We start from the raw sequence: 22,627 nt of genomic DNA, 5'->3' as shown, positions 1-22,627 counted from the left end.
TCCGAAGTGGGGATATTTAAAACTATATTTCAGTTCTCCGAAGTACAGCATGATACGAGCCGCTGCAATTTTGTTACCGGCGTGATAAGTGACGCGCCATGTGACGTCAGCAGGGGCTCTACAAAAAGCGAGCAACTGCATGAGTGCAGCCAGACAGCATTCTAGCTGCCGCCCAATAAAGTACTACGCACCCTTCTTATCGCTTCTTGCTTTCTTGGGGTCGCGAACATCACAACTGGCGACTAGGGTGGCGGAAGCAAGACAATACACAGGAAAGAAGCGCTGGAGCTGAGCAACCAAGCACCGAGGCAACGCTCTGAGGACTGCTGGACGCATCCGCACCTACGACACAAGGCGACAACACTTCCGAGATGGCAGCCTGCAATCAGATTGGTCTAGTAGAAGCCTTCGACGAAACTGTGAGTGACTGGCTATCTTACGAAGAACGCCTTATTTCGTTTTTTGCGGTGAACAAAGTTCCCGAAAACCTCAAGGTGTATGCTTTGCTAAGCATTATTGGGCCGAAGTCGTTCAGCCTCTCGAAGTCTCTGATCGCACCAGATAAGCCGTCGCAAAAGACGTTCAACGAACTAACAGAACTGCTTCGCAATCACTTCGCTCCGAGAGTGTCTGTGATCGGAGAGAAATTTCACAGATGTCAGCTGCAACATGAAGGTATCGCCCAGCATGTAGCCGAGCTCGGAAAACTCGCCCACACCTGTGAATTCGGCACCTTTTTGGACGAATCGCTCCGAGACAGGTTAGTGTGCGGTTTATTCCGTACTGACATACAGCGATACTTATTTGCAGAAGATAAAACGCTGACTTCCTAAAAGGCCGTTGAGCGCGCACTGGCTCTGAAAGAAGCCAAGAAAAACGTTGAGGAAGCGCACGCGAAAGAAGCTGCCGATGAATTGCACAAAATGCACACCGAAGGCGAAACGAAAGTTATCGAGTGTTATCGAGTGTTATCGCTGTGGCTCCGACAAGCATTTTACCCGCGCTTGTCCGCATATCGCCGATAAGTGCACGAACTGCGGCAAGAAGGGCCACATTCTGCGTGCCTGTCGTGGTCCAAAGCAGAAGCCGGCAAGCTCCGAAAAGTGGGTACGCACTCTTCAAAGCGACGTCACAGGCAACGTCCAGATTCTGTCTCAAAGAACCCGGCGTCCCATCACCGTCGAAGTCAAAATTCAGTGTGTACCCTTTCGCATGGAGTTAGACACAGGTGCTACAGTGTCTGTGATATCACGGCAACAGTTCAAGAAGCTTAGACCGCCTTCGAAGCTGGAACCAACAGCAGTGCGACTGAAAACGTACACAGAAGTTGTCCAACCCTGCGGTGTCTTCAACGTGGCCGTACGATACAAGGACCAAGTCGGTGACCTTCCGTTGTGCGTCGTAGACTACGGCGCACCAGCGCTACTAGGACGCGAGTGGCTGGAAACTTTTCGCTTGGATTGGGACGAAATATGCGGTTTACATAAGCTGTGCAACGATTCGCACCCTGACGCAAGCCAAGAGGACCACGGCACGCGACAGAGAGCACTCCTCGACATATACAGCACCATTTTTGACGACACCCTTGGCAAGATAGAAGGTGAGCAAGCCACCTTGTTTCTTAAGGAAAACCGTTCAAAGTTCCTCAAAGCTCAAAACGTGCCCTACGCATTACGTTATCAGTGGAGAAAGAGCTACAAAAGCTACAGGAAATGGGCGTCATTACGAAAGTTTCCACTAGCAAGTTTGTCCCACCGATTGCACCGGTTGTTAAAAAGGATGGTACAATACGTGTGTGCAGAGATTATAAGACAACGTTGAGCCCTGTTCTAGACAGAGTAGTACCCTCTACCTAGGCTGGATGAGATACTAGCTGCGCTTGCGGGAGGGCGGTACTTTTCGAAGCTGGTTCTAAATAGGGCATACAAACAGGTGCAAATGTCGGAAGACTCTAAAATGCCGCTTACGTTGAATACGCATAAGGGGCTGTTCGCTGTTAAGATTGCTCTTCGGAGTCGCCTATGCACCGGCGTTGTTCCAGCGCATTATGGATGACATATTGAAAGGACTACCAGGAGTCATGTTATCTAGATGACATTCTTGTGACAGCAGCTACTGCAGAAGTGCACCTCGTCAATCTTGAAGCAGTGCTTCGAACATTGCCGCGATAAGGCGTCCGAGTTAAGAGTGGAAACTGCGAGTTCTTTAAGGAAAGCCTTCAGTATCTTGGCCATGTTATCAGTAGGACGGGCGTCAAACCAACAAACGAAAAAGTTCAAGCTCTTCCGAAAGCCCCAGCACCTACCAACGTAGGACAACTGCGTTCGCTACTCGGGCTTATTAACTGCTATGGCAAGTTTACGCCGCAATTGGCGACGCTTGCTGAGCCCTTCTACAGATTGTTACAGAAGCCCGTCTCCTGGTCCTGGGACCGAAAATGCGAGCACGCATTTCAAGCCATCAAAACAGTGCTGTCATCCGCCGAAGTTCTTGCTCACTACGATCCGGCGCTACCACTGCAGCTGTCGTGCCATGCGTCTGCGTACGGTCTCGGCGCCGTGTTATCGCACGTTATGAAAGACGGCATGGTAAGACCAATTGCTTACGCTTCTAGGACGCTATCAAAGGCCGAAGAAAACTATAGCCAGATAAAAAAGGAGGCGCTTGCCTTAATTTTCGGCGTCAAGAAGTTCCATTTTTTATATTTATGGTCGACAATTTACTTAATCTCAGACCATAAGCCGCTACAAACAATTCTTGGGCCGCAGAGTGGCCTCCCGACCATAGCGGCCGCCAGACTACAACGATGGGCTGTAACTCTTTCAGCTTATAAGTACGACTTTGTCTATCGAAAGTCAACAGACAATGCGGACGTGGACTGTTTTTCGCGTCTTCTGTTAGAGACAAGTGAGGGAGAGGACAGCACGAGTGACATTTCTTACGCTTCGCTTAGCATCCTTTCCTGTGACAAGCAAGAAGATCGCGCGTTACACAGTTCATGATCCTGTTCTCAGCATTGTCTTGGACTTCACCAGGAAAGGGTGGCCTTCGCATGTTCAGGACAATGAGTTAAAGCCCTACTTTGACAGACACAGCGAACCGACTATCCACGAAGGGTGCCTGATGCATGGGATGCAAGTGGTCGTACCGCCGAAGCTGCAACAGCCAATCCTGGAGGCGATACACCAGGGACACCCAGGTATCGTGCAAAGCAAGGAACTCACCCGAAGCTACGTATAGTGGCCATCCGTGGAAAAAGATCTCGAGAATCAAGTGAGACACTGCATGTCATGCCTGCAGCAGCGCAACATGCCGCTAAAGGCACCATTGCACCCGTGGTCGTGGCCTATGCAACCGTGGTCCCGTGTACATATTGACTTTGCTGGCCCATTCCGTAATCGCATGCTGTTACTTGTTGTAGATGAGCATTCAAAATGGCCAGACGTGTACATCATGACAAGTGCGTCCGCACAAGCAACCATAGCAAATTTACGCGAACTGTTCGCACGATACGGAGCGCTGGAGACAATTGTATGCGATAACGCTGCACAGTTCACATCATCCGAGCTCAAAGCGTTTATGAAACAGCACGCCGTCCGGCAAGTTTTCACTTATGCTTATCACCCGAGCACCAACGGATTGGTTGAAAGGTTCGTGCAGACTTTAAAGAATGCTCTACGCAAAGGCCCTGCAGCAGAAAGTCTTGAAGTAACATTGTCCAAATTCTTGATGGTGTATCGGAACGCGCCACATGCGACAACACTCGAGACACCGTCTTATCTTTTTCTTGGTCGTCAACTGCGCACTCGTTTGGACGCACTGAAGCCCGCTTTGTAGCATACTATCAGCACAAGTCGGTTCCAGCAAATGATGCGGCGAAGTAGCGATCATACTGTGTTTCAAGTGAACGATGAAGTTTTGGTGCGCAATTTCAGGAGCAGACCAAGATGGCTCAACGCAACCATCTTGCAGCGGGCGGGGCCAGTGTCGTACAAGGTCAAGGTGCAGACACCCAACGGACCCTGTACGTGGAGGCGACACAAGGACCACTTGCTACGAGCCTCTGCTGCGACGACAACGACGTCCCCATTTGCGGTGGAGGAGGAGGTGGAAATGTGTTATCCAGCCCTTGAAGTTGGTCCACCACCATCAGCCGCTGTCTCTGAAACTAGATCTGTACCCATGGTCAGTGGAAACAGCCATACGAAGCGGTACCCTCAACGAGTTAGGAAGCCACCTGACCGATACCAGCCATCCTGACTCTCCAAATTGCAGTGGAGGAAGTGATACAAGCCGCCGCAGTTTTGTTACCGGCGTGATAAGTGACGCGCGAAGTGACGTCAGCAGGGGCTCTACAAAAAGCGAACAACTGCATGAGTGCAGCCAGACAGCATTCTAGCTGCTGCCCAATAAAGTACTACGTGGCCTTCTTATCGCTTTTGTCGTCGCTTCTTATCGCTTTTGTCGTCGCTTCTTATCGCTTTTGTCGTCGCTTCTTATCGCTTTTGTCGTCGCTTCTTATCGCTTTTGTCGTCGCTTCTTATCGCTTTTGTCGTCGCTTCTTATCGCTTTTGTCGTCGCTTCTTATCGCTTTTGTCGTCGCTTCTTATCGCTTTTGTCGTCGCTTCTTATCGCTTTTGTCGTCGCTTCTTATCGCTTTTGTCGTCGCTTCTTATCGCTTTTGTCGTCGCTTCTTATCGCTTTTGTCGTCGCTTCTTATCGCTTTTGTCGTCGCTTCTTATCGCTTTTGTCGTCGCTTCTTATCGCTTTTGTCGTCGCTTCTTATCGCTTTTGTCGTCGCTTCTTATCGCTTTTGTCGTCGCTTCTTATCGCTTTTGTCGTCGCTTTTGTCGTCGCTTTTGTCGTCGCTTTTGTCGTCGCTTTTGTCGTCGCTTTTGTCGTCGCTTCTTATCGCTTTTGTCGTCGCTTTCGTCGTCGCTTCTTGTCATTTCCTTCCGCCTTGAGAAAGTTAGTCTGAATATAGGTCACAGAAAACGATATTTGCCATTGTTTACCTCCGAGCCTGCTGTGCCTTATTGTGTAAGGGTGGCATTTCGTCTTTCTGTTGGCACTCATTCGCAGTAAAATGAGACTAAAGTGACCAATGGCGAATGCGGAAACGAAACACACTACGCCTCTAAAAAAACAATGTAGGCATGAACTCGGTGAATTTATGTCGCGCTCCCCGATCACGTGTTTGCGATATGTGAGCGTGATGTGTGGCATGTTTGTCCAAAATTATCCCAGCTGCAAAACTTGTAACTTCGCCATCGAAAATTGCGGAGTTGTACTTCGTAAAAACAGAGCTGCCGGCATACTCACCACCGTCCTCCAGTCCGGTAGCCGCCCTCGTTATGTTGACCACTGTGCCACCCACTATATAAGAACATGTAAATTGCTTAAGGTGAATACACTTTGCTTGCATAGCATTTAAGCTTAAGTGCATCTTGTACTCTGCACTTAACAAAAACTTAATCAAATAACTGGTAAAAATATGCGATACTGGCAGGTGTAGTTAATGCTAGTACGGGCAATTATGAGTAAGTTATGGCTGCCTCAATTTTAAAGTATTATTGATGAGATCTGATGTTGAGGCACTTATAGTTACCTCACTACAGTGAGATAAGTTCTGCGCCGTTTGTAGAACAGACTTGTAGCACTCCGGAGTTCTGGACTAGACAATACACTACACCCACACCTTGAACTTTGCCGGTGCTTCGTGTATGCCATGCCCGATTTTTTTTCTTTTTTTCGCGACATATAAACTGAGCGCCTACTTTCCCTTTTCAAGCACCGTAGTCTCAAGTCACCGAGCACATCGAGAAAACCATTTACGAATTCTTGTAAAACGTATAAACTTACGGAGAAAATTAGGATTGCGCAACTATTTTCAAACTTCGAAGTATGCTAGAAATGCTCAAGTTCCGCCGAACACCACGATAGAACACGTACCTAGTGTTCACCTAATGAGAACTCGGTAGTATGTTCAGTTACACATGTAGTATACAGAGAAACATAGCAGAAAGTGGTCGTGCGTCGCTGTCGAGATCGTGTTTAATTAACGTTTTAGAAAACACACATTTAACCGAAAGACATTCAACTTAGTGGGCACGAGGCCACAACAATTCCCCCATTTCCGAAAAATTTGACCTCGCTGACCGTAATATTTCTCGCATAATAGCGGGCTACATTCTGCACAGTTCGTAAACACGTTTATGACACTCAGGAAAGCTTATATACGTAATTTAGTGAAAACAAAGTAACAAGGTAACAGTAACAAGTAACAGCAGCAAGGTATACATTTGGGCGACTTAGTAAGGTTTGGTTAGGTTAGGTTATATTCATTTATTTTTACCTTAAAGGCCCAGGGATTACGTGAGGGAGGGCTTTAATCCTTGTGACAATGTTAGAGCAAAAGCACAGAACAGTAAAGAAACAACAATAAACAAAAACAAGCCAGGAACAATTGTGAAAAAAGGGAACAATTAGAGAGTAGAAGAAGTTATGGGCGTATTTGGCTGGCCGCATGTTTGCTGAAATAATTTTATGATGCTTTGTTCCCCCTCCCCCATGCAATACTACCACGAATGCCACAGCGGCAATGGATGACACCTGTTAATAGAGAGAATTGTGATACCAGGAGTACGCACAGGGAGGTACAAGGCATGTCTATTAATCACGACGGAATCTGTTTTTCTTGTCACATTAATAGATCCCCGCTCTGGAGGATTTGCCAAGAATGGGCACACAACGAGTCAAACATACGCGAATGGCTAAATCAAAGAAAATTACGTATATCTAAGAACATCTTGAATGCTTTATTCCACTAGGAAGTTCGTGTGCGTTTGAGATACTTTTGACACGGCACTGAGCATTCATGTTTTATGTAGGAATGTTTTTTTATTACGCACAACAAATGTGCGCTTACTGGCACTACTTTGTCGGTCAGCACGCAGAATCATATATGCGAGCTAAGTTTTATGGCGCTGGCACGCGGCGCACACAAAACCTCCCCATTTGAATATGCAAATATATCCAATCAGCTACCGACAGACCCAGAAAAAGACAGCAGCCGCAGCAGCCACACGAAAAGCAGGAGCAAAGAAAGCTTTATTTCGAGTAGTTGCAAGCGAAGGCCAGCTGGTGCTTACAGAAGGAATGAAAGCAGCAGTTCTAAGCGGGAACACACTTAGCTGAATAAGGCGCGACAGCTTGCAAAACATAAAAGTATCAAATATGGCTGAAAATAAAAAGCAGATATAGCAGAGGCACTCTACCGATAAAAGCGCTTCACTGTTAAGTCTTGGTCAGAGCTGTTAGGCATTCCACAAGGATTTGGTTTCGCGAGAGTTTCACTCACCGGTATTTCCCAACTGGCCTATCATCATTGTAGCCATCATACCTGAAAGTACGTGCAAAACACATCGCTAGAACAAAGTGGGCATTCAAGCCTACCGAAGTAACAGCAAAATGGCACTCGTGAAAAACAATCATTAAAATTCTTGCTGAAACTCTTCACTTCTACGCTGAATTATATTTCATCAGGCGTACTCCTATGAGCCACTAAAACCGACCTAGCGCTTATACGGAGGTCTCGAATGCTGTAATTTTCAAAGGTAATTGAATATCGAACCGTGTATTCGGATACGACGAAAATAAAGGTTTTGACGGATGCCCACATGTTTTAGGCGCCTTAAGGCGACAGTAGAGCCTCACTGCTTCATCAATTAAAACAGCCCGTTTTTATAATACATATCCTCCCTTCGAGTTCTCCGCAGGTGACGACATTAGGATTCCTATAAAGAAGCTGACCTTTGATATCAGATAGACTACCAAATATTTTTGCACATATAAAGAAAGAACAAGAATGTATCGCTTTATGAAAGGAAGGAAAGGGAAACTTAATAAGGAATTAAAAAATGAAACCGAGAGAGAGAGAGAGAGGGAGAGAGAGGGAGAGAAAAGGCAAGGGAAAGACAGGGAGGTTAACCAGAGAATATCTCCGGTTTGCTATCCTGTACCGGAGGAGAGGCAAAGAGATGCGATAGGTGAGAGAGAGAAAAAGAATTAAAAAGACACACACACACGATACAGAATTGTTTCTGTGGGCACTGTCACGCAGTCTGCGAAAGCGTTCCTAGTGTTGCGCAGTCTCACCGTACAATGCTACGTCACACAGTGTACTGTCACAATTTCTCACAAAGTCCCGTGTCTTTTAAGTAACGCAGCAGCGCCTTCATAGCAGATCGCGCTGATGTTTGCGTATGCCAGTTGCCAAGGATATTGTTTTTCGTTATTGGGCACTTGCCCAGTTGGTCTAGGGTGGCTGAGAGGGCTGCTCTTTTCAGTTTGAACCAAGGGCACTCACAAAGAAGGTGCGCGATTATTTTGTTGCACCCGCAGAACTAACAAAGTGTGCTGTTGGTCATTCCGATAAGAAAGGAGTACGAATTTGAACATGCTACTCCAAGCCATAGACGGTGTAGAAGGGTGCAGATACGTCACGTGGAAGGTCGGGAGCGGAATACGGGTCTGTAGATTAGGGTCCAGGGTATGAAAGCGTGCACTTGTGAATTCAGATGAATTCACTTGGGCTAATTTTAGGTCATGCGCAAGTGCGGAAAATTTTTTCGGTGCGTCGGCTCTAGAAAGAGGAATGGCAACTCAGTTGACGTCGTAATGGGCACATCCGGCAGCTGCGTCCGCTCGATCATTAGCATGTATGCCACAGTGACTAGGCAGCCACTGATACATTATATCGTGTCCTTCGTCAACTATGTGATGGTGGACTTCTCTGATCCCTGCGACGAGCTGCTCATGTGATCGATGGCGCAGTGCTGAGAGTACATTCCGTAGGGCTGCCTTGGAATGACAGAATATTGACCATGATATGGGGTGGTTCCTCCTGAATGAAACTAAGAAAGAGCCGCACGCAGGGCTAGCAGTTCAGCAGCTGTCGTTGATGGTACATGTCATGTTTTTAGCTGTATTTTGACGAATCTTGGTGGTATCACCACAGCGGCAGCTGAACTTATAGGTGTGACTGAGCCATCAGTTTAAACATGTGCGCGGCCACTGTCCTAATTCGGCCTGTTTCACGGCAAACGACGGCATGTTAGCTTTATACATGATTCCAGGATTGTAAGGCGTATTTCAGGCTTGTGCAGGCACTATAAAGGTGAGGATGATCTTGTTGCAGGCATGTAGTTCGATGGAAACGAGATACGATTGGCATCAGCTATACGACTGAAAGTTGTGCGTCGCCTATCTGCAGGTAAAGCAGCAAAGAGGTGAGAAGGTAGTCGGGCAGTGTGCCGAATATGCGCCCTGAGAGCGTTGCCGGCTAATTACGTTCATATTGGGTGATCTCGAGCTATGGCAATTGTTTCCTCTGTATACGCACACTTCGGAATACCGAGACACGTCCTTCGGGCCTGAGCTTGTAATCCCTGGAGTACAGGCAGGTTTCTTTCGCAGGTGATACCAAGCACAGGGAGGCTGCAACTTGCGAAACCGGGGAACAAGGCGTTATAAAGCTGCAGCATTGACCGCACCGATGTTCCCCAAGACTTTCCGCGGAGAAATTTGAGATGTATTAGTGTCACTAACTTCCTTTTTAGGTATGAAACGTGCGGGCTCCACGATAGGTCGCGTTCGATAATTACACCTAAAAAGCGGGTTTCCATGCGTTTGCAACTGCTTGCCCGTTGACACTTACCGAGTCAGGCTTCGTTGCCTTCCGAGTGACTGTAACAAGGCAGCATTTCTCTGAAGACAGCTCTAAGTTTTATTTGCTCAAGTACAATGATGTCAACGTAGCTGCTTTTTGTAGCGGTGCTCGTACCTGCAGTCATGTTACAGCAGACGCCCAAATGCAGATGTCGTCGGCATAGATTGATACTTGAACTGTGTTGGGCCAGCATCTGACTAGGCCAACGAGCACTAGGTTGAATAGCGTCGGGATCAACACTCCACATTGCGGCACTCCACGGAAGGTTTGGTGTTATCGTGGCGCCATCCTCGGCCATCACGAAGAAATGCGTGTCGGTCAAATAACTGCACAGCCACTAAAAAGTGCGGCCATTGATTCTTGCTTTAATCAGAGCCTCTATAATTGCATAATGTGCTACATTATCATAGCCGCTTTTATGTCAAGGAATAATGCCGCAGTGAGTCGTTTCAGATGTTTTTCATGTTGAACAAACGTGACCAAATTAATGACGTTATCTATGGATGAGCGCCCACGCCAAAGCCAGCCATAGCATTTGGGTGCACGTAAATTTCCAGGTACCATTCCAGGCGCTTTAAAATCATTGTTTCCATTATATTCCCGATGCGACTGGCGAAAGCGATGAGGCGGTACGATGACAAATCTAAAGGTGATTTACCAGTTTTGAGAAGTGGAACCAAGCGGGTGCATTTCGAGTCACGTGGAACCAAACCGTTGCGCCAAGACTCATTGTAAAGGTTTAACAGCATGAGTCGTGCTTTCTGCCCAATATTTCCGAGCGCCGCATAGGTAACGCCGTCCGGCCCAGGTGACGAAGAGCTCCTGCAGGTCGCCAGTGCCGCTTCAAGCTCCTCCACCGAAAGCATTGCATACATGCGGGAATTCCGAGGCACAGGAGTGGCACGTGGTGTAAGTGCGTTTGGGGCTGCAAGCTGGCAAGTCCTGAGAAAATTATTCAGCAATGTCAATTTCTCTGCGACATTCATGCAAAGCGAGAGTTTTGAAAGGAACATGCTATTGCGGTGATACGCGAAGTCCACGCACGGTTCTCCACATCTGAGATAAGCGTTCACGAAGGTCCAGCGACTCACAGAAACGTTTCCATCTTTGAAATTGCAGTGCATCATGCGTCGTTGAATCTTCTTTTGCATCTGCCTTTCCTCTCTCATATCGTGGATGGATTTAGTTCTCCAGTATTTTAATTCAGCACGCCGGAGAATCGCTCGTAGTCGCTGCAGTTCGGCTTGAAATTCTTCATATTTCGGGAAAGGATGGACACCGAGCGTAGCCCCTCGCAGGGCATTTTGAATTTCGTGTTCCAGACTAGAATGGTTCCTTTCCTGACATACTTTATCCATGTGTGTCCAAAACGCCGACCAGTCTAGTTGTCGGAGAGTCGTGGAGGAGTATCTGAATAGTCCCTTGATCTTCAGGTATGTGAGAATATCGTCACTTCCATATTATTCGATATCTGAGAACCACGGCACGTTTTTTTCGAGGCGCCGAGAAACCAAGGTCAAGTCTAGGCAGCTGCTGTATGTAAGCCCTTGTAAATATGTCGGACTACCATCGTTGAGGCAGTAAAGGTCGTGCTGTGTGGCAAAGGATGCTAGTCTGCTTCTCCTGGAGTCCACCTTCAAACTCCCCCAAAGCGGATGGCGAGCATCAAAATCTCCGGTGAGAATCGTAGGGCCGGGTGTCGCTGATAGCGTGTCATGCAGTCATTTAGAGTCGAACCAATTTGAAGGAGCAATGTATCTAGCGACGAGAGTGAACGTAAGCTTCTTCTTTTTCACAATTAAACAAACGTACTGCTTGTCGTGAGGCCGGACTGTGTGCTACACGTACGTCAGATTACATCTAATTTATACAATGACCTTTCTCACCTCAACACAGGTAGAGGACATGAATGCCTCATAGCCAGAAATGCGTATGACATTCTGCGCGTTCGGTTCGCAAATTACGAGAGTGGGAAACCGGTTTTCGCAGGGAAAGTGTCTAAAATCTGAAATTCTTGATTTGAGGCCGCGGGAATTTCGCTGCAGCAGAGATGCTTTCTTGACTTCCTTGTGGAAGGGCAACGAGGGGCAGGCCATGGCGCTATGCGATGTTTTCAAACACTGAAGTCGGCGTGCCGGTACTTGCAGTGCGCGACGAGCAGCCGGAGTGCCCATTTTTGTCAATAGAAGACTCATGACATTGGTGAGTGACTTTAGCATAGCATTCACTTGTGAATCCTTATCGCGCATGTGGTCAACTCCAGCGACATTGGACTTTAAGTGGCGAGTCCTGTGCTGTGGCTCTGGTGCGTGGCATGTCTTCGGCAGTGCTGACCACACCGCAGTTGATGAAGCATGAATAGCATGGTTTTTTCGCTGACATTCGTGCTCTTATTGGAGACAGATGGAACAGGAGGTGGCGTTACTGGACGAGGCATCTCCCTTGAACCGGAAGAGCATTTCGTAGACTACTTTCCGGAAGCAATGTCGCTCTATGACAGCAGAAGCATCTCTGTGGGATGATCCGTCTATGGCCATTTACCTCAAGATTTTCTGCTCTTTCTTTAGGCGTGGGCAGCCTTTTGAGGATGTAGCGTGCGAGCCTCGAAAATTTTGGTACTTGAGCTCCGTTATACGGCAAGTGTCAGTGTCGTGTTGTTCGGAGCATCGTCGGCGTATCGTTGAATTTCGGCTGGTAGCACTAACGTGTCCAATTTTTTAACACCTTCTGCACTGAAGTGGTTTCGGTACGAAAGGCTGTACCACGTGCCGAAAGTGGCCGACCTTTGCTTTGCATGTGGGGGTAGGCCATCACGTTTAAAGACGAGCCTTACACAGGTCGAATTGCCAAGGCGCTGAGCTAGCAGTAAGGTAACACCATCTGTCACAGGTTTGATTAAAATTGGCAGGTCACTGTCGCTAATCGATGCGTCAATATTATAAACAACACCAGCCGTGATTTCATTGTACAGCGGAATGAGGTAGTGGGCATTCATGATGCCCAGGAGCTTTGGTTGCGGACATCAATAGCCAGGACGTTCTTTCGATTATTAATTCTGATATGCTTGATTTCTCCTGGGACAAGATCCTCCAGGGAAACGAAAATCGCTCGTCGATTAAGGCGGTTGAGATTGTCGGCAGGTTTGCCTGGCACAAAAGGAATTGTGTGGTGTGAGCCGATGGCCTTCGCTGTGGCATGACGGTTGACTTACTTGACGAAGACCGTCAACTGCTGTTTCTTCTCTTGGCCTTCCGGTGTACCGCTCTTTCGAAGCCTTCTTCATCTGAGGCATCGTCGCTTGAGCAGGAGTTGTCAGCTGGACTTAGGCGACAGTTTCTCTTCCTAGGGCCGGTTTTTGGCGAAGTAGTCACGTCACGTCGGCATCCTTCTTCCTCCACTTCTATTTCCGTGGCAATGGGAGCGGCGTCTTCCCGTACAACACGGGAAAAAAACGAAAATACTGCAGCGCGAAAGAATAGTGGTCTCTACAAGAATCACTTCGTCGTCATCTCAACTTAACCGATGCAATACATGTGCCAGGCAGGGTAACGCGAAAGTATTGTTAATAAAGTTATCGCATGCTATCGTGCAACGATTTACCAATCAATGCTTTATATCGTAAACTGGGGCCTCTGGGAACACGCTACTTCCCGCAGCACAGTTGCCTGGAGCGGTGAGCTCCAGGAAGGCTGTTTTTGCAATTCAGGTGCACTTACAATGGACATCTCCGGCAGCATTTCGGAGTTCTCATCAACGTACGCTGGCTTAGCCATTTCTACCACATGCATTCTGCCATAAAGAAATTCATTAATATTTTCTGAAGGCGAATCCTCAAATTGAAAAAGAACTGAATAACGAAAGTTGTTCGATTCATATTTGAAATATCTAATATTGGCATCTGCTGCATTCATTTCTATTATGTATCACTTCTCCAAGTGCTTTTACGCTGTTGCTCCGTTTTCAAGATGAACAACCGAATGTCTTTGATGTTGCTATCTCCATCCTTGTGGGCCCAGACTTTGCTTCTGCTGAAGCATCAGCAAGTTCCTAGGAAATACTATAAAGCCCCAAACACACAGAGAATGAAGCTAGGTACAGATAAAAAATAACCTAAAAATAACCATGTATCAACGTCCCATGAAGTGCCCAGCGAGAAAGCACAAGTAATAAGTGAATCGCTACACGACAACTACTGCAAAAATTAAGGTAATATTGGTAATAGCGTGGTGCGCATCCTATGAGCAGTCATACTGAAGTCATATCGAATGAGCCGGTTGATACTTTTTAAGCCACTGAACACAAGTTGCAGCTGGCATAAGGTTCTGTATTTATTCTTCGTCGTTGCGGTAGCCATTGTCATTTTCGGCGGTCCCGTGACATAGTCTGGGTGGGTGAAACTAAAAGCTACAAACCTGCAACTTGAATGCGCCTAAGGGACAAGGTATAAATACATGGCACGAAAACAACGCATTCAACAGTTGAAGTAATACCACAATGCATTCATACAAGATTAGAATCAGTCGAACCAGCAATCGCGATAATAAACATGTACGTGCGTACATAAATTGCTGTGTGAATTATCACCTAGGGACAATAAATATCTGGGCAAATGTTTCGATGTTCTACGCTGCACATGGTACTTTACGTGATATTTCACCATATAGTGCCTTTTCTGAGCGGCTTCTGAGCGCAAGTGGTGCTGAAAGCGCTTCGTTCGTTTTATGCTTCTCCGTATGAACATATGGTATGTATATATAAATGAGACACACAAACGCTTTTGCACTTCTGATGTCCGATGCCTCCACCACTTTCGTGGGCAATAGTGTGCCGTTCTTTGTTTTTTTCTCCTTAGAAGTGACTGCAGGGTACTGTCCTACTAAGGCATGTTACCACTTTTCCTCTAACGGACGATGTGTGTGCTTTGCTATGTGTTCTCTCTCTCTCTCTTCCTTCCCCATCTTTCATCCCCCCATCCCACTCCCATGTGTAGGGTAGCAAACCGGTTAAGCTAAACTGGTTAACCTCCCTGCCTTTCCTTCCCCACTTTTTCCTTCCTTCTTTCCTTCCTTACCACTTTTCCAACCTAAGTTTCTCTCAAGCATTTATCTGCCTGTGAGAGCAATTGTCATTATTACGGAAGCGCAATATACCCTACAATCGAATGACAAACAAATATTTTATCTCGAATAATCATTGGACACTTTGGTTTATAAACTAAAAAGCGTCACCATGTGCCGCTATAAGCTAAAAAGTAAGCTACTAGACATCCTTCTGATTATGGAATACTACAAGAGTAATTCCACTAGTAAAGAATAAACAATCCCTTAGTTCAAATTCTTGAAGACCACCGCTCATGCGAGTCAATGTGTGTATCGCCGCGCAATGTGCGCGCTTCTTTTTTGTGTCTACTTCGTCTGAACCATGATCTTAGAGAACTTGAGCTATGTTTCCACCAACCAGCCCAAAATTCTACCCTAATGAACAAGAGTTTCACTTACCTCCCATGCCTCCCATTCCCATTCCCATTCCCATTCCTCCCATACCTCCCATGCCCATTCCCGTATGGTCCATCATTCCACCATCTAGAAAGAAAAAAAATTAATGTGTACATCGCGCAATTCATACAAAGGTTCTTCGCGACACTGTGTCGCGTACTCAGTGGTATGTAACATTAAAGGTTATGCGCTGTATAGCAGCCAGTATTTATTTATTATTTCGTGAGAACATATCCACGTTTCTAAAGCTTTAATGTCGCTGCTCGTTTCTATCAGGTGGACTAGCCTGTGCTTTGAACCTGTATTTTGGCATCAGTTGTCAAAGTGATACCGCATAGTAACGGGGTTCCTACGAAGTATACTATATAGGAAACAACAAATGCAGTATAGAAGGCCCGTCCGAAAAGCTCGTGTGCAACACTTCTGAAGAAAATTAATGTCCCAGACATTACCATGCGTACCTCAATGTGAACACCTTCAAAATACTTCCCATTGGACACAAAACACTGGCTCCACCTCTTCTTCCGCTACTGAAAACATTCTTGAAGGTTTTCTGTTAAGAACTACGGCAGCGATGTTGTTTCCTTTTGAATTGTCGTCACACTCTCGAAATTCCGCCTCCGGAGCACCAGTTTGCACTTGGGGAACAAAAAAAGAAAAAAAAGCTGCGGAGAGCTCTACCTGTCGAGTAGGGAAGTTGTAACCAGTGGCCACTGTAGCACAAGTGCTTCCTCTCCAAGCGCCCCCACCATAACATCCTAGATCTCGTTCCTGCTATCTCTCTACACATTTAAGCTGTGTCAGAGACTCCGTGCTGCACCTACTTGGCGAAACACTGACGCCAAACGTGGAGAAAGAAGTAAAGCAGCTAGATCCACATCCCATAGCTGAGCGGCAATAATCCGATAATAGCGATATTAGCATCAGCTCGCCCATGCCTTTATTTGCACGCGCCCATAGCGGTTCATTGTTACAGATAATTTTAAACCCTTGCGAGGGCACATATCGCTTTGTTAAGCGCTGTTGAGAGCCTTCTTAAGTCACTCCATAGCGAAGCCTACGAACTAACGTTCTGTGGTGTGCCGAACATGTGGTGGTGGCGACCCGAGCAGGGCTGAGACGAGGAGTGCACACAAAGCACTTTATTGCATGATGAAAGTAGGACAAAACTAGCCACGAGTCACAAGACGCACTCGATTATTTAGCCTTTGCGTGGAGTCTAGAGAAGTCCCGAGATCCCTAAGCTGCGAAGGGGTAGTTGGCTGGAGTCACCCAAGAGGATCCACCCACGTGCCGAAGTTCCATCACCACCGACCAGTAGCCAGGTGTATACGGTGGACATGAGCCACTTGCACGGAGACGCGTACGCTGCATCCGGGATCCGTGGCGAGAAGCGCCAGCGAAGACGACACCGATACGCTTGTTGTCTCTCGAAGCAAGGTGCAAAGTTCGAGAAGCCAGCCTGAACTGGAGCGGGGTCCATCAGAAGCGCACCCATTTGGAATGCCAGTCCTAACAAGGCACTTTACTGCCAGGACCGCACCCCGAGTCAAGGCATTAAATTGAGAGGCAACCGGAATCGGCACAGTTTCGATTAGATCATCTCTGGTGGCAGACCTGTTTACTCGGCCAGACAGCCTACGACGATGACGATACGGCAAACTCCGCGAAACTTGGAAACGACGAGAAACACTATCTCTTCCCTTGTAGCACCTAACCGACGTTACTCCTACGCCTTCTGATTCAGGAGAAACAGAAGTCTGGTCTATCCACTGCTGCGCTTGGACAGCTCAGTTCCTTCTATATTGATCGGCAGTAATGCAACCACGCACATGTCCATGGGGTATAAAGGGCTCTTGGTTCTCACTCCCGTTGCATACACTCAAACGCTCTCGACAGCACGCCGTGATTGCTTAGTGGCATGGTGTTGGGTTGTTAAGCACGACGTCGCGGGATCGAATCCCGGCCACGGCGGCCGCATTTCGATGGAGGCGAAATGCGAAAACACTCGTGTACTTAGATTTAGGTGCAGGTTAAAGAACTCCAGGTAGTCCTAATTCTTCTGGAGTGCCCCACTACGGCGTGCCTCATAATAAGATCGTGGTTTTGGCACGTAGAACCCCATAATTTAAAGAACAACGTTTTCCACACGAAACTGAAGTAGTACAAGGAAGAGACACTTTGCAGGTGCATCGTCCACGTTTTGTGATGCTCAATTTGGCTATCAAGCATATCGAGGGGCTACTCAGATGCTAGGTTCTCAAGAACAAGTGTCGCTTTCTTGTGTTGAACGAGCAATTTCAGTTCGACCAAGGCTAGCAAGAATGGGGGAATAAAAATGCGAAACCCCAGAGCCACGGTCTAACATTTGTGTGCTTTCACGTATGAAAGGCAGCTCCAAATGCCTTAGGCCAAGTGAGTCGCTACTCTGAAAGCAACTGGCATCGAAACAGAAAAGCAGAAATGGGTACAAAACAGGCGGTCGTGAGTAGACATCTGCTGTGGGAGGTGGTCCAACACCGTTCGCCGCGTGGAGCAACCGAGCAAATGGCACCCACCTCCCCGGACGGTGTCGGAGCATCCGGTGCCGTGCTGCCTTACCAGACGGCCCATAAGGCACCCATGGGGCACGGTAATTTTGCCGCCAAACCTGCGACTCCAATAGAATGAAGCGAAGAGAGAAAGAGCTAAGTACAGAAGAACTCTGACTACTCACGAGGCTTCCTTAATCTGGCCAGGCTTGCCGACGCTCTGCTGGCGCTGGGCCTCGCCCTACTTGGATGCACACCACGTGGTTCTCGTGCAGTCAACAGTATTCTTCTAAAAGCGCTTGCTAAAATGTAGCTTGTCGACAAGTTCATATGTCCCACAAAATCGTTGCCTCAGTCTCCAGAAGACACGCCGCTTACAATATCGATGAAAATGTGGGCTAGACTTACTATGTTTTGGTTCCAACAAAGGATCTATCAAACGAACCTGACGTCCGATGTTCGGAAAGCACCACGTTACGCAGGCATTTAGGGGGTCTAAAGTGATTTTGGCAGCAAAGCGACGACAGCACACGGTAGTGCAGACAACCAAAAGGCATGCACTGCACCTTCGTAGACAAGGATCACACGTAGCCGAGCCACACAAAAGATATGGAACACGCTAGCAATCTAGGGATTCGACTCCCCATGCAAGGAAGCCGAGTGAATACGTTTGCCCCATGCCGAACAGCGACATCTAAGCTGTTCGCGGATGCAGTTGCGCAAACCGAGACGCACTTGGGCGATCGGGGAGGCATCTACGGGTGGGTTCCGCGGAGTCAAACAATAGCCTCTGCGCCTCCCTAAGCCTAACAGAACCGACGAGCGCGCAGCCAGTCCACGTGCATGCGACGCTGCACAGCAGCCAAAGTGTTCCTCTTGCGCCCGAGTATCCACGCCCGCGCGCATCGGAATACTCGTGCTATTTCTCGTACTACTGCGCAACTACTATAATGTACCAGGTGTGTGTGAGTGTGTTTTATACGGGGAAGGACACGCGAGCCATAAGGGGAAGTCATCAGGAGACGCGAGAGCCGAGCGTCCCCCTAATGTATACCGACGGTTACGTTACTACCATCAGCTGAGCCAACTCTATGGTCATCCTTTTATCATAAATGACTATCCTATAGAGAAGACTGCGTGTTACGACGTCGACTAGTGCAGAACGCACCGCCTTCACTGACGTTGGTCCGCTTATAGAGCGAAAATCTGAAGCAGTGGGCCATATTTGTGGCTTAAACCCAGCATTACAGCGTTTACAGTCAGTCCTGAGATACTGAAGTGAAAAAATAAGAAAAGGTGGGAATTAATACAATTTATTTGGCATCCTAAATAACTGTCAGAGCCTTACAGCATAAGATTGCTTTGACAACGATGAATGAATCTTTCCATCCAATAATTGCAAAGACCTACCCAGTAGCCGCCGTTTCAGCATTCGTTTTGTTTATTATATACATTTAAGTTATGAAAAGTATGCCCAAATTATTAGTAAGGAACACAACTGCCATCAGTACGTAACTACTTATATAATGGCCTTCCATAGTAAAACGATGGGATTCGTTTGTGTTCTATTGCCTTCGCACGTGATTTTGCTTCATTTGTATAAAACTCCATATAAGAATTCCGCGTAAGGACAATTTCCTAATATCGCATGCTGGGTGTCTCGCGTTATGTGTTCGCCTCTTGCAATCACTTGAAAATAAAGTCGTTGCAAGTTCGTATGAGTATTCACGTATGTGCAGTTTCTATTTTGTGAGACTAGCGTTCACATTATGGAGCTCGCGGACCGTTATAAAACGTACTTACATTCGCATATAATAAGTAGTTCAAATGATGTGTACATATGTAATGTTCAGGAATGTGCATATATATATATATATATCTATATATATATATATATATATATATATATATATATATATATATATATATATATATATATATATATATATATATATCGCTGTGCTAAGTATGTCCCAAGAACAAATTACTCATTGTGCTAGAATTGAGAAGTTCCTAGCTCCACCTACTCTCTTACCTGATTTTGAACCATATATAAGGTGCAGGGAGCACTTTGGTTCGTTTTACCTTTCTGTGGTTTAAGATGTTAATTCGGAACTTATCTGATTGAGAGAAATTTTAGACAAATGATTTCTGCAATATTTGATGCCGTTTGGCTACTGTGGTTCCACGTGTAATGTTAAGGCGTTGCTACTCTTTCTACTTGCACGTGGCCAGAGTTACAGGCTCGCTATCAGTTGTCGGTCTACATTTTCTTAAGAAATGTTCATCTTCACGCAAAGACAATTTCAGCCTTTATTGGGAAAACGCAATGGAAACTATAATGGAAAAGCAAGTAGAATTATTCTAGCTAAAAGCAATTGCTGCACACGCATATTCACTGAACGATAAAAGCGCCGCAATATAGCACTATGGAAATAAAAGTCAGCTATTATGAAGAACTTGACCCGTCAGAAAATACAAGAGCATTCACATCACTGGCGAAGGGAATAATTTCGCTTAGTATAGCCCGCAGTCCCATGCCCGTATGTTCCGTCATTCCGCTGCCGAGGAATCAGGCGCACAATCCTTGCAAATCTTAGTAGCGTTAATGTATCAAGTGCTCAATACGAGGCAGTATTAAAAGTTATGGGGTATAAACCGCCGGCAATTTGCGCGTTATTTGGCAAAACGTATCCCCGGTTTTAAAAGTTCAATTACGTAGCTTTGCAAGGTCAGCCAACCTTTTCGAGCGCAAGTTAAGCTTTGGCTTGAGGTGGTACTTCTGGCGCAGGTCATCGAGTTGTTGCTGTGGAGCGGCCGGGTTTTTATACGACACAGCACCTTGCGCGAAAGAGCAAGCGCACTGTATGTTCTCACGTGTGTAAACATCCACGTGGAACGATAATGTTGCAAACCTGAGTGGTCGCAGTAGCAGCCACCTGATGGCAGTATATGCTACTCAATACAAGTTTCATTTCAAGTGTATCTCCATAATACTTCTTGGATCAATACCTTCCTTTGGCTGCTTCCCCTGATTTAGCAGATGGAGTATGTGAACTCCACGGAAGGCGCCCGTCGACACGCGTCCCACGCAAGCGTACCGCTGCCGTGATGACGTTATCACACCGTCGTAGTCACGTGACCATCGCGCGGTGCTGGTCGCCATCGCACGGTTGTTGTTCCATTGCCATCGCGCCGCCGTCGTCGTCACGCTGTCATTTCGTTGTCGTCACAGCGTCGTCATACTGGAATGTTCGATGTACTCGAAAGTGTACCGCAGTTTCCTGCAGAAGTTATAAGTCACCCTGCCGGACTACTAGCCTATATAACTTTCGTTCGCTCCGGCTTAGAATACGCCTAACATCATCTGGTTTCCGCACACGTCAACTAACATTAAAACTAGAAAACGTGCAAAGAAAAGCTGTGAGGTTCATTTTTAACAAATACAGGCCCTCTGACTCCCCTACAAACCTCTTAGCTGATGCAGGTCTTAAAACACTATCTGTTAGGGCAAGACAAACCCGCTTAAAGTTCATCTACCAACTAACGCACGGCAGTTATAAGATAGACCGAGCCAAGTACGTTACTTTGTCTACATCACGTCTACAGCGAAAAAAAAAGCACCCCTTTACACGAAACTAATACAGCGTTCGCAATGACACGTTCAAGTTTTCACTTTTCCCAAGTGCGATCAAAGAATGGTATCTCCTCCACTACGACATAGTTTCCATTCCGTCACTTTCATCGTTCTTCAACCTAGTAGAGACATCAAACACAGAAGACGCCACTTAACACACCCACATATCTTAACTGTAATACCTATTTCTGGGCGGGGAATTTCTGCATTTCAAGCCCCAAACTGGTCACTTCTGCGCTGTTATCTGTTAGCTATATAACTTCTCTAATCTCACATGGGTCATTTATTGGATATATTTATATGAATTCTAGTAATACTATATTTGTTGCTGATCAATATTGTTATACCAACCAAAAGTATTGTATTTCACATCGTGATTGGTGATTTCTGCAGCAGTTAAGGAATCTTTTTCTGTTTTCGCTTTTCTTTTTTTTTGTTTTACTGTACCATGTAGCATTACCTGTATTTTTTTTTTCCTTTGGCAAAACTGTCTAATACAAAGCCCACCTGCTTTGGTCTCACAGAGGCTGGCAGTATCGCAAATGGTTTCACAAATAGAGCTCCTTGGTTTTTCTTACAGGCCATATGAAATAATTATTAACAAAATTATGGAAGGCTACCTCCGCCAGCTAAAGCAGCGCTTGGAGAAGCATGCATGTCCTGTAAGAAAAGCGCAGGTGCATGGCATTACGACCTGCGCATTAACCTGTATGGCAGAAGCATTTAGTTAGACGTACTCTGATGGAAGGATTTCCTGCAGGATTTGCATTCGTGATGACGCAGCAACCGCACTTACCCATTCCATTCGGAGTTCCGGCTGCTGGCGATGTGTTTCCGCTTGGAGCCTCTGCACACATATATTGAGGACATGTGCTTTAATTGCTGGACTTTACAAGCTTCTTAGATTAAAATAGGCCTCAAACTCATTACTGGAAGAGGTAAAGCTCGCCACAGCAGCCTATCAATGTTGAACAAAGCCGTCACGCATATTACGCGGCACCACCACCCTTATTTTACTTAGACGCGTTAGCAAGCGAACGTATTTCTTTCTGAAGTGCTTTCGTGTCGTTAAGTAAGGTGCAAGTGTGGCAAGTTGTTTCTATATGCGACACGTAGAGAAAAACGAAGATCTCGCGCATTACAGAAGAGAAGACGAAGTCCCTGCCTAATCGTTTTTCAATATGGTCCTGTTTTTGCAGTTCCTGCTACTTGTGAATCCCGACAATATTTAAAC

General features: G+C 46.6%; 2 protein-coding genes and 1 long non-coding RNA gene across 5 annotated transcripts in view; 2 read left to right on the top strand and 1 right to left on the bottom strand.

Annotated features, from left to right (window-relative positions):
- Positions 1 to 22,627, top strand: part of LOC129385288 (uncharacterized) — a 482,098-nt gene that overhangs the window by 426,798 nt on the left and 32,673 nt on the right. The gene's annotated exons all lie outside the window — the stretch shown is intronic.
- LOC129385286 (uncharacterized) overlaps positions 1 to 22,627 on the bottom strand; it is a 48,418-nt gene that overhangs the window by 6,058 nt on the left and 19,733 nt on the right. For both annotated transcript variants that reach the window (XM_055071820.1, XM_055071821.1), the window contains exons 6-9: positions 22,190 to 22,240; positions 15,229 to 15,312; positions 7,361 to 7,402; positions 5,323 to 5,376 (exon numbers count right to left, since the gene is read on the bottom strand). In XM_055071820.1, the coding sequence (XP_054927795.1) occupies positions 5,323 to 5,376; positions 7,361 to 7,402; positions 15,229 to 15,312; positions 22,190 to 22,240 (231 nt within the window). The remainder of the gene's footprint in view (positions 1 to 5,322; positions 5,377 to 7,360; positions 7,403 to 15,228; positions 15,313 to 22,189; positions 22,241 to 22,627) is intronic.
- LOC140219470 (uncharacterized) lies at positions 1,213 to 4,399 on the top strand. The gene is made up of 2 exons (XM_072289273.1): positions 1,213 to 1,600; positions 3,936 to 4,399. The coding sequence occupies exons 1-2, from the start codon at positions 1,213 to 1,215 to the stop codon at positions 4,397 to 4,399; spliced, it is 852 nt and encodes a 283-aa protein (XP_072145374.1).

Source organism: Dermacentor andersoni, chromosome 7, assembly GCF_023375885.2.
Source record: "Dermacentor andersoni chromosome 7, qqDerAnde1_hic_scaffold, whole genome shotgun sequence".
Lineage (NCBI taxonomy): Eukaryota > Metazoa > Arthropoda > Arachnida > Ixodida > Ixodidae > Dermacentor > Dermacentor andersoni.
This window is presented reverse-complemented; position numbering and strand designations above follow the sequence as displayed.

Bases quoted from the DNA above. Each gene is read 5' to 3' on its own strand.
- LOC140219470 (XM_072289273.1), top strand. From the start codon at position 1,213: ATGGAGTTAGACACAGGTGCTACAGTGTCTGTGATATCACGGCAACAG. The intron at 1,601-3,935 runs GTGAGCAAGCCA...GCGCAATTTCAG, and splicing joins CACCCTTGGCAAGATAGAAG to GAGCAGACCAAGATGGCTCA.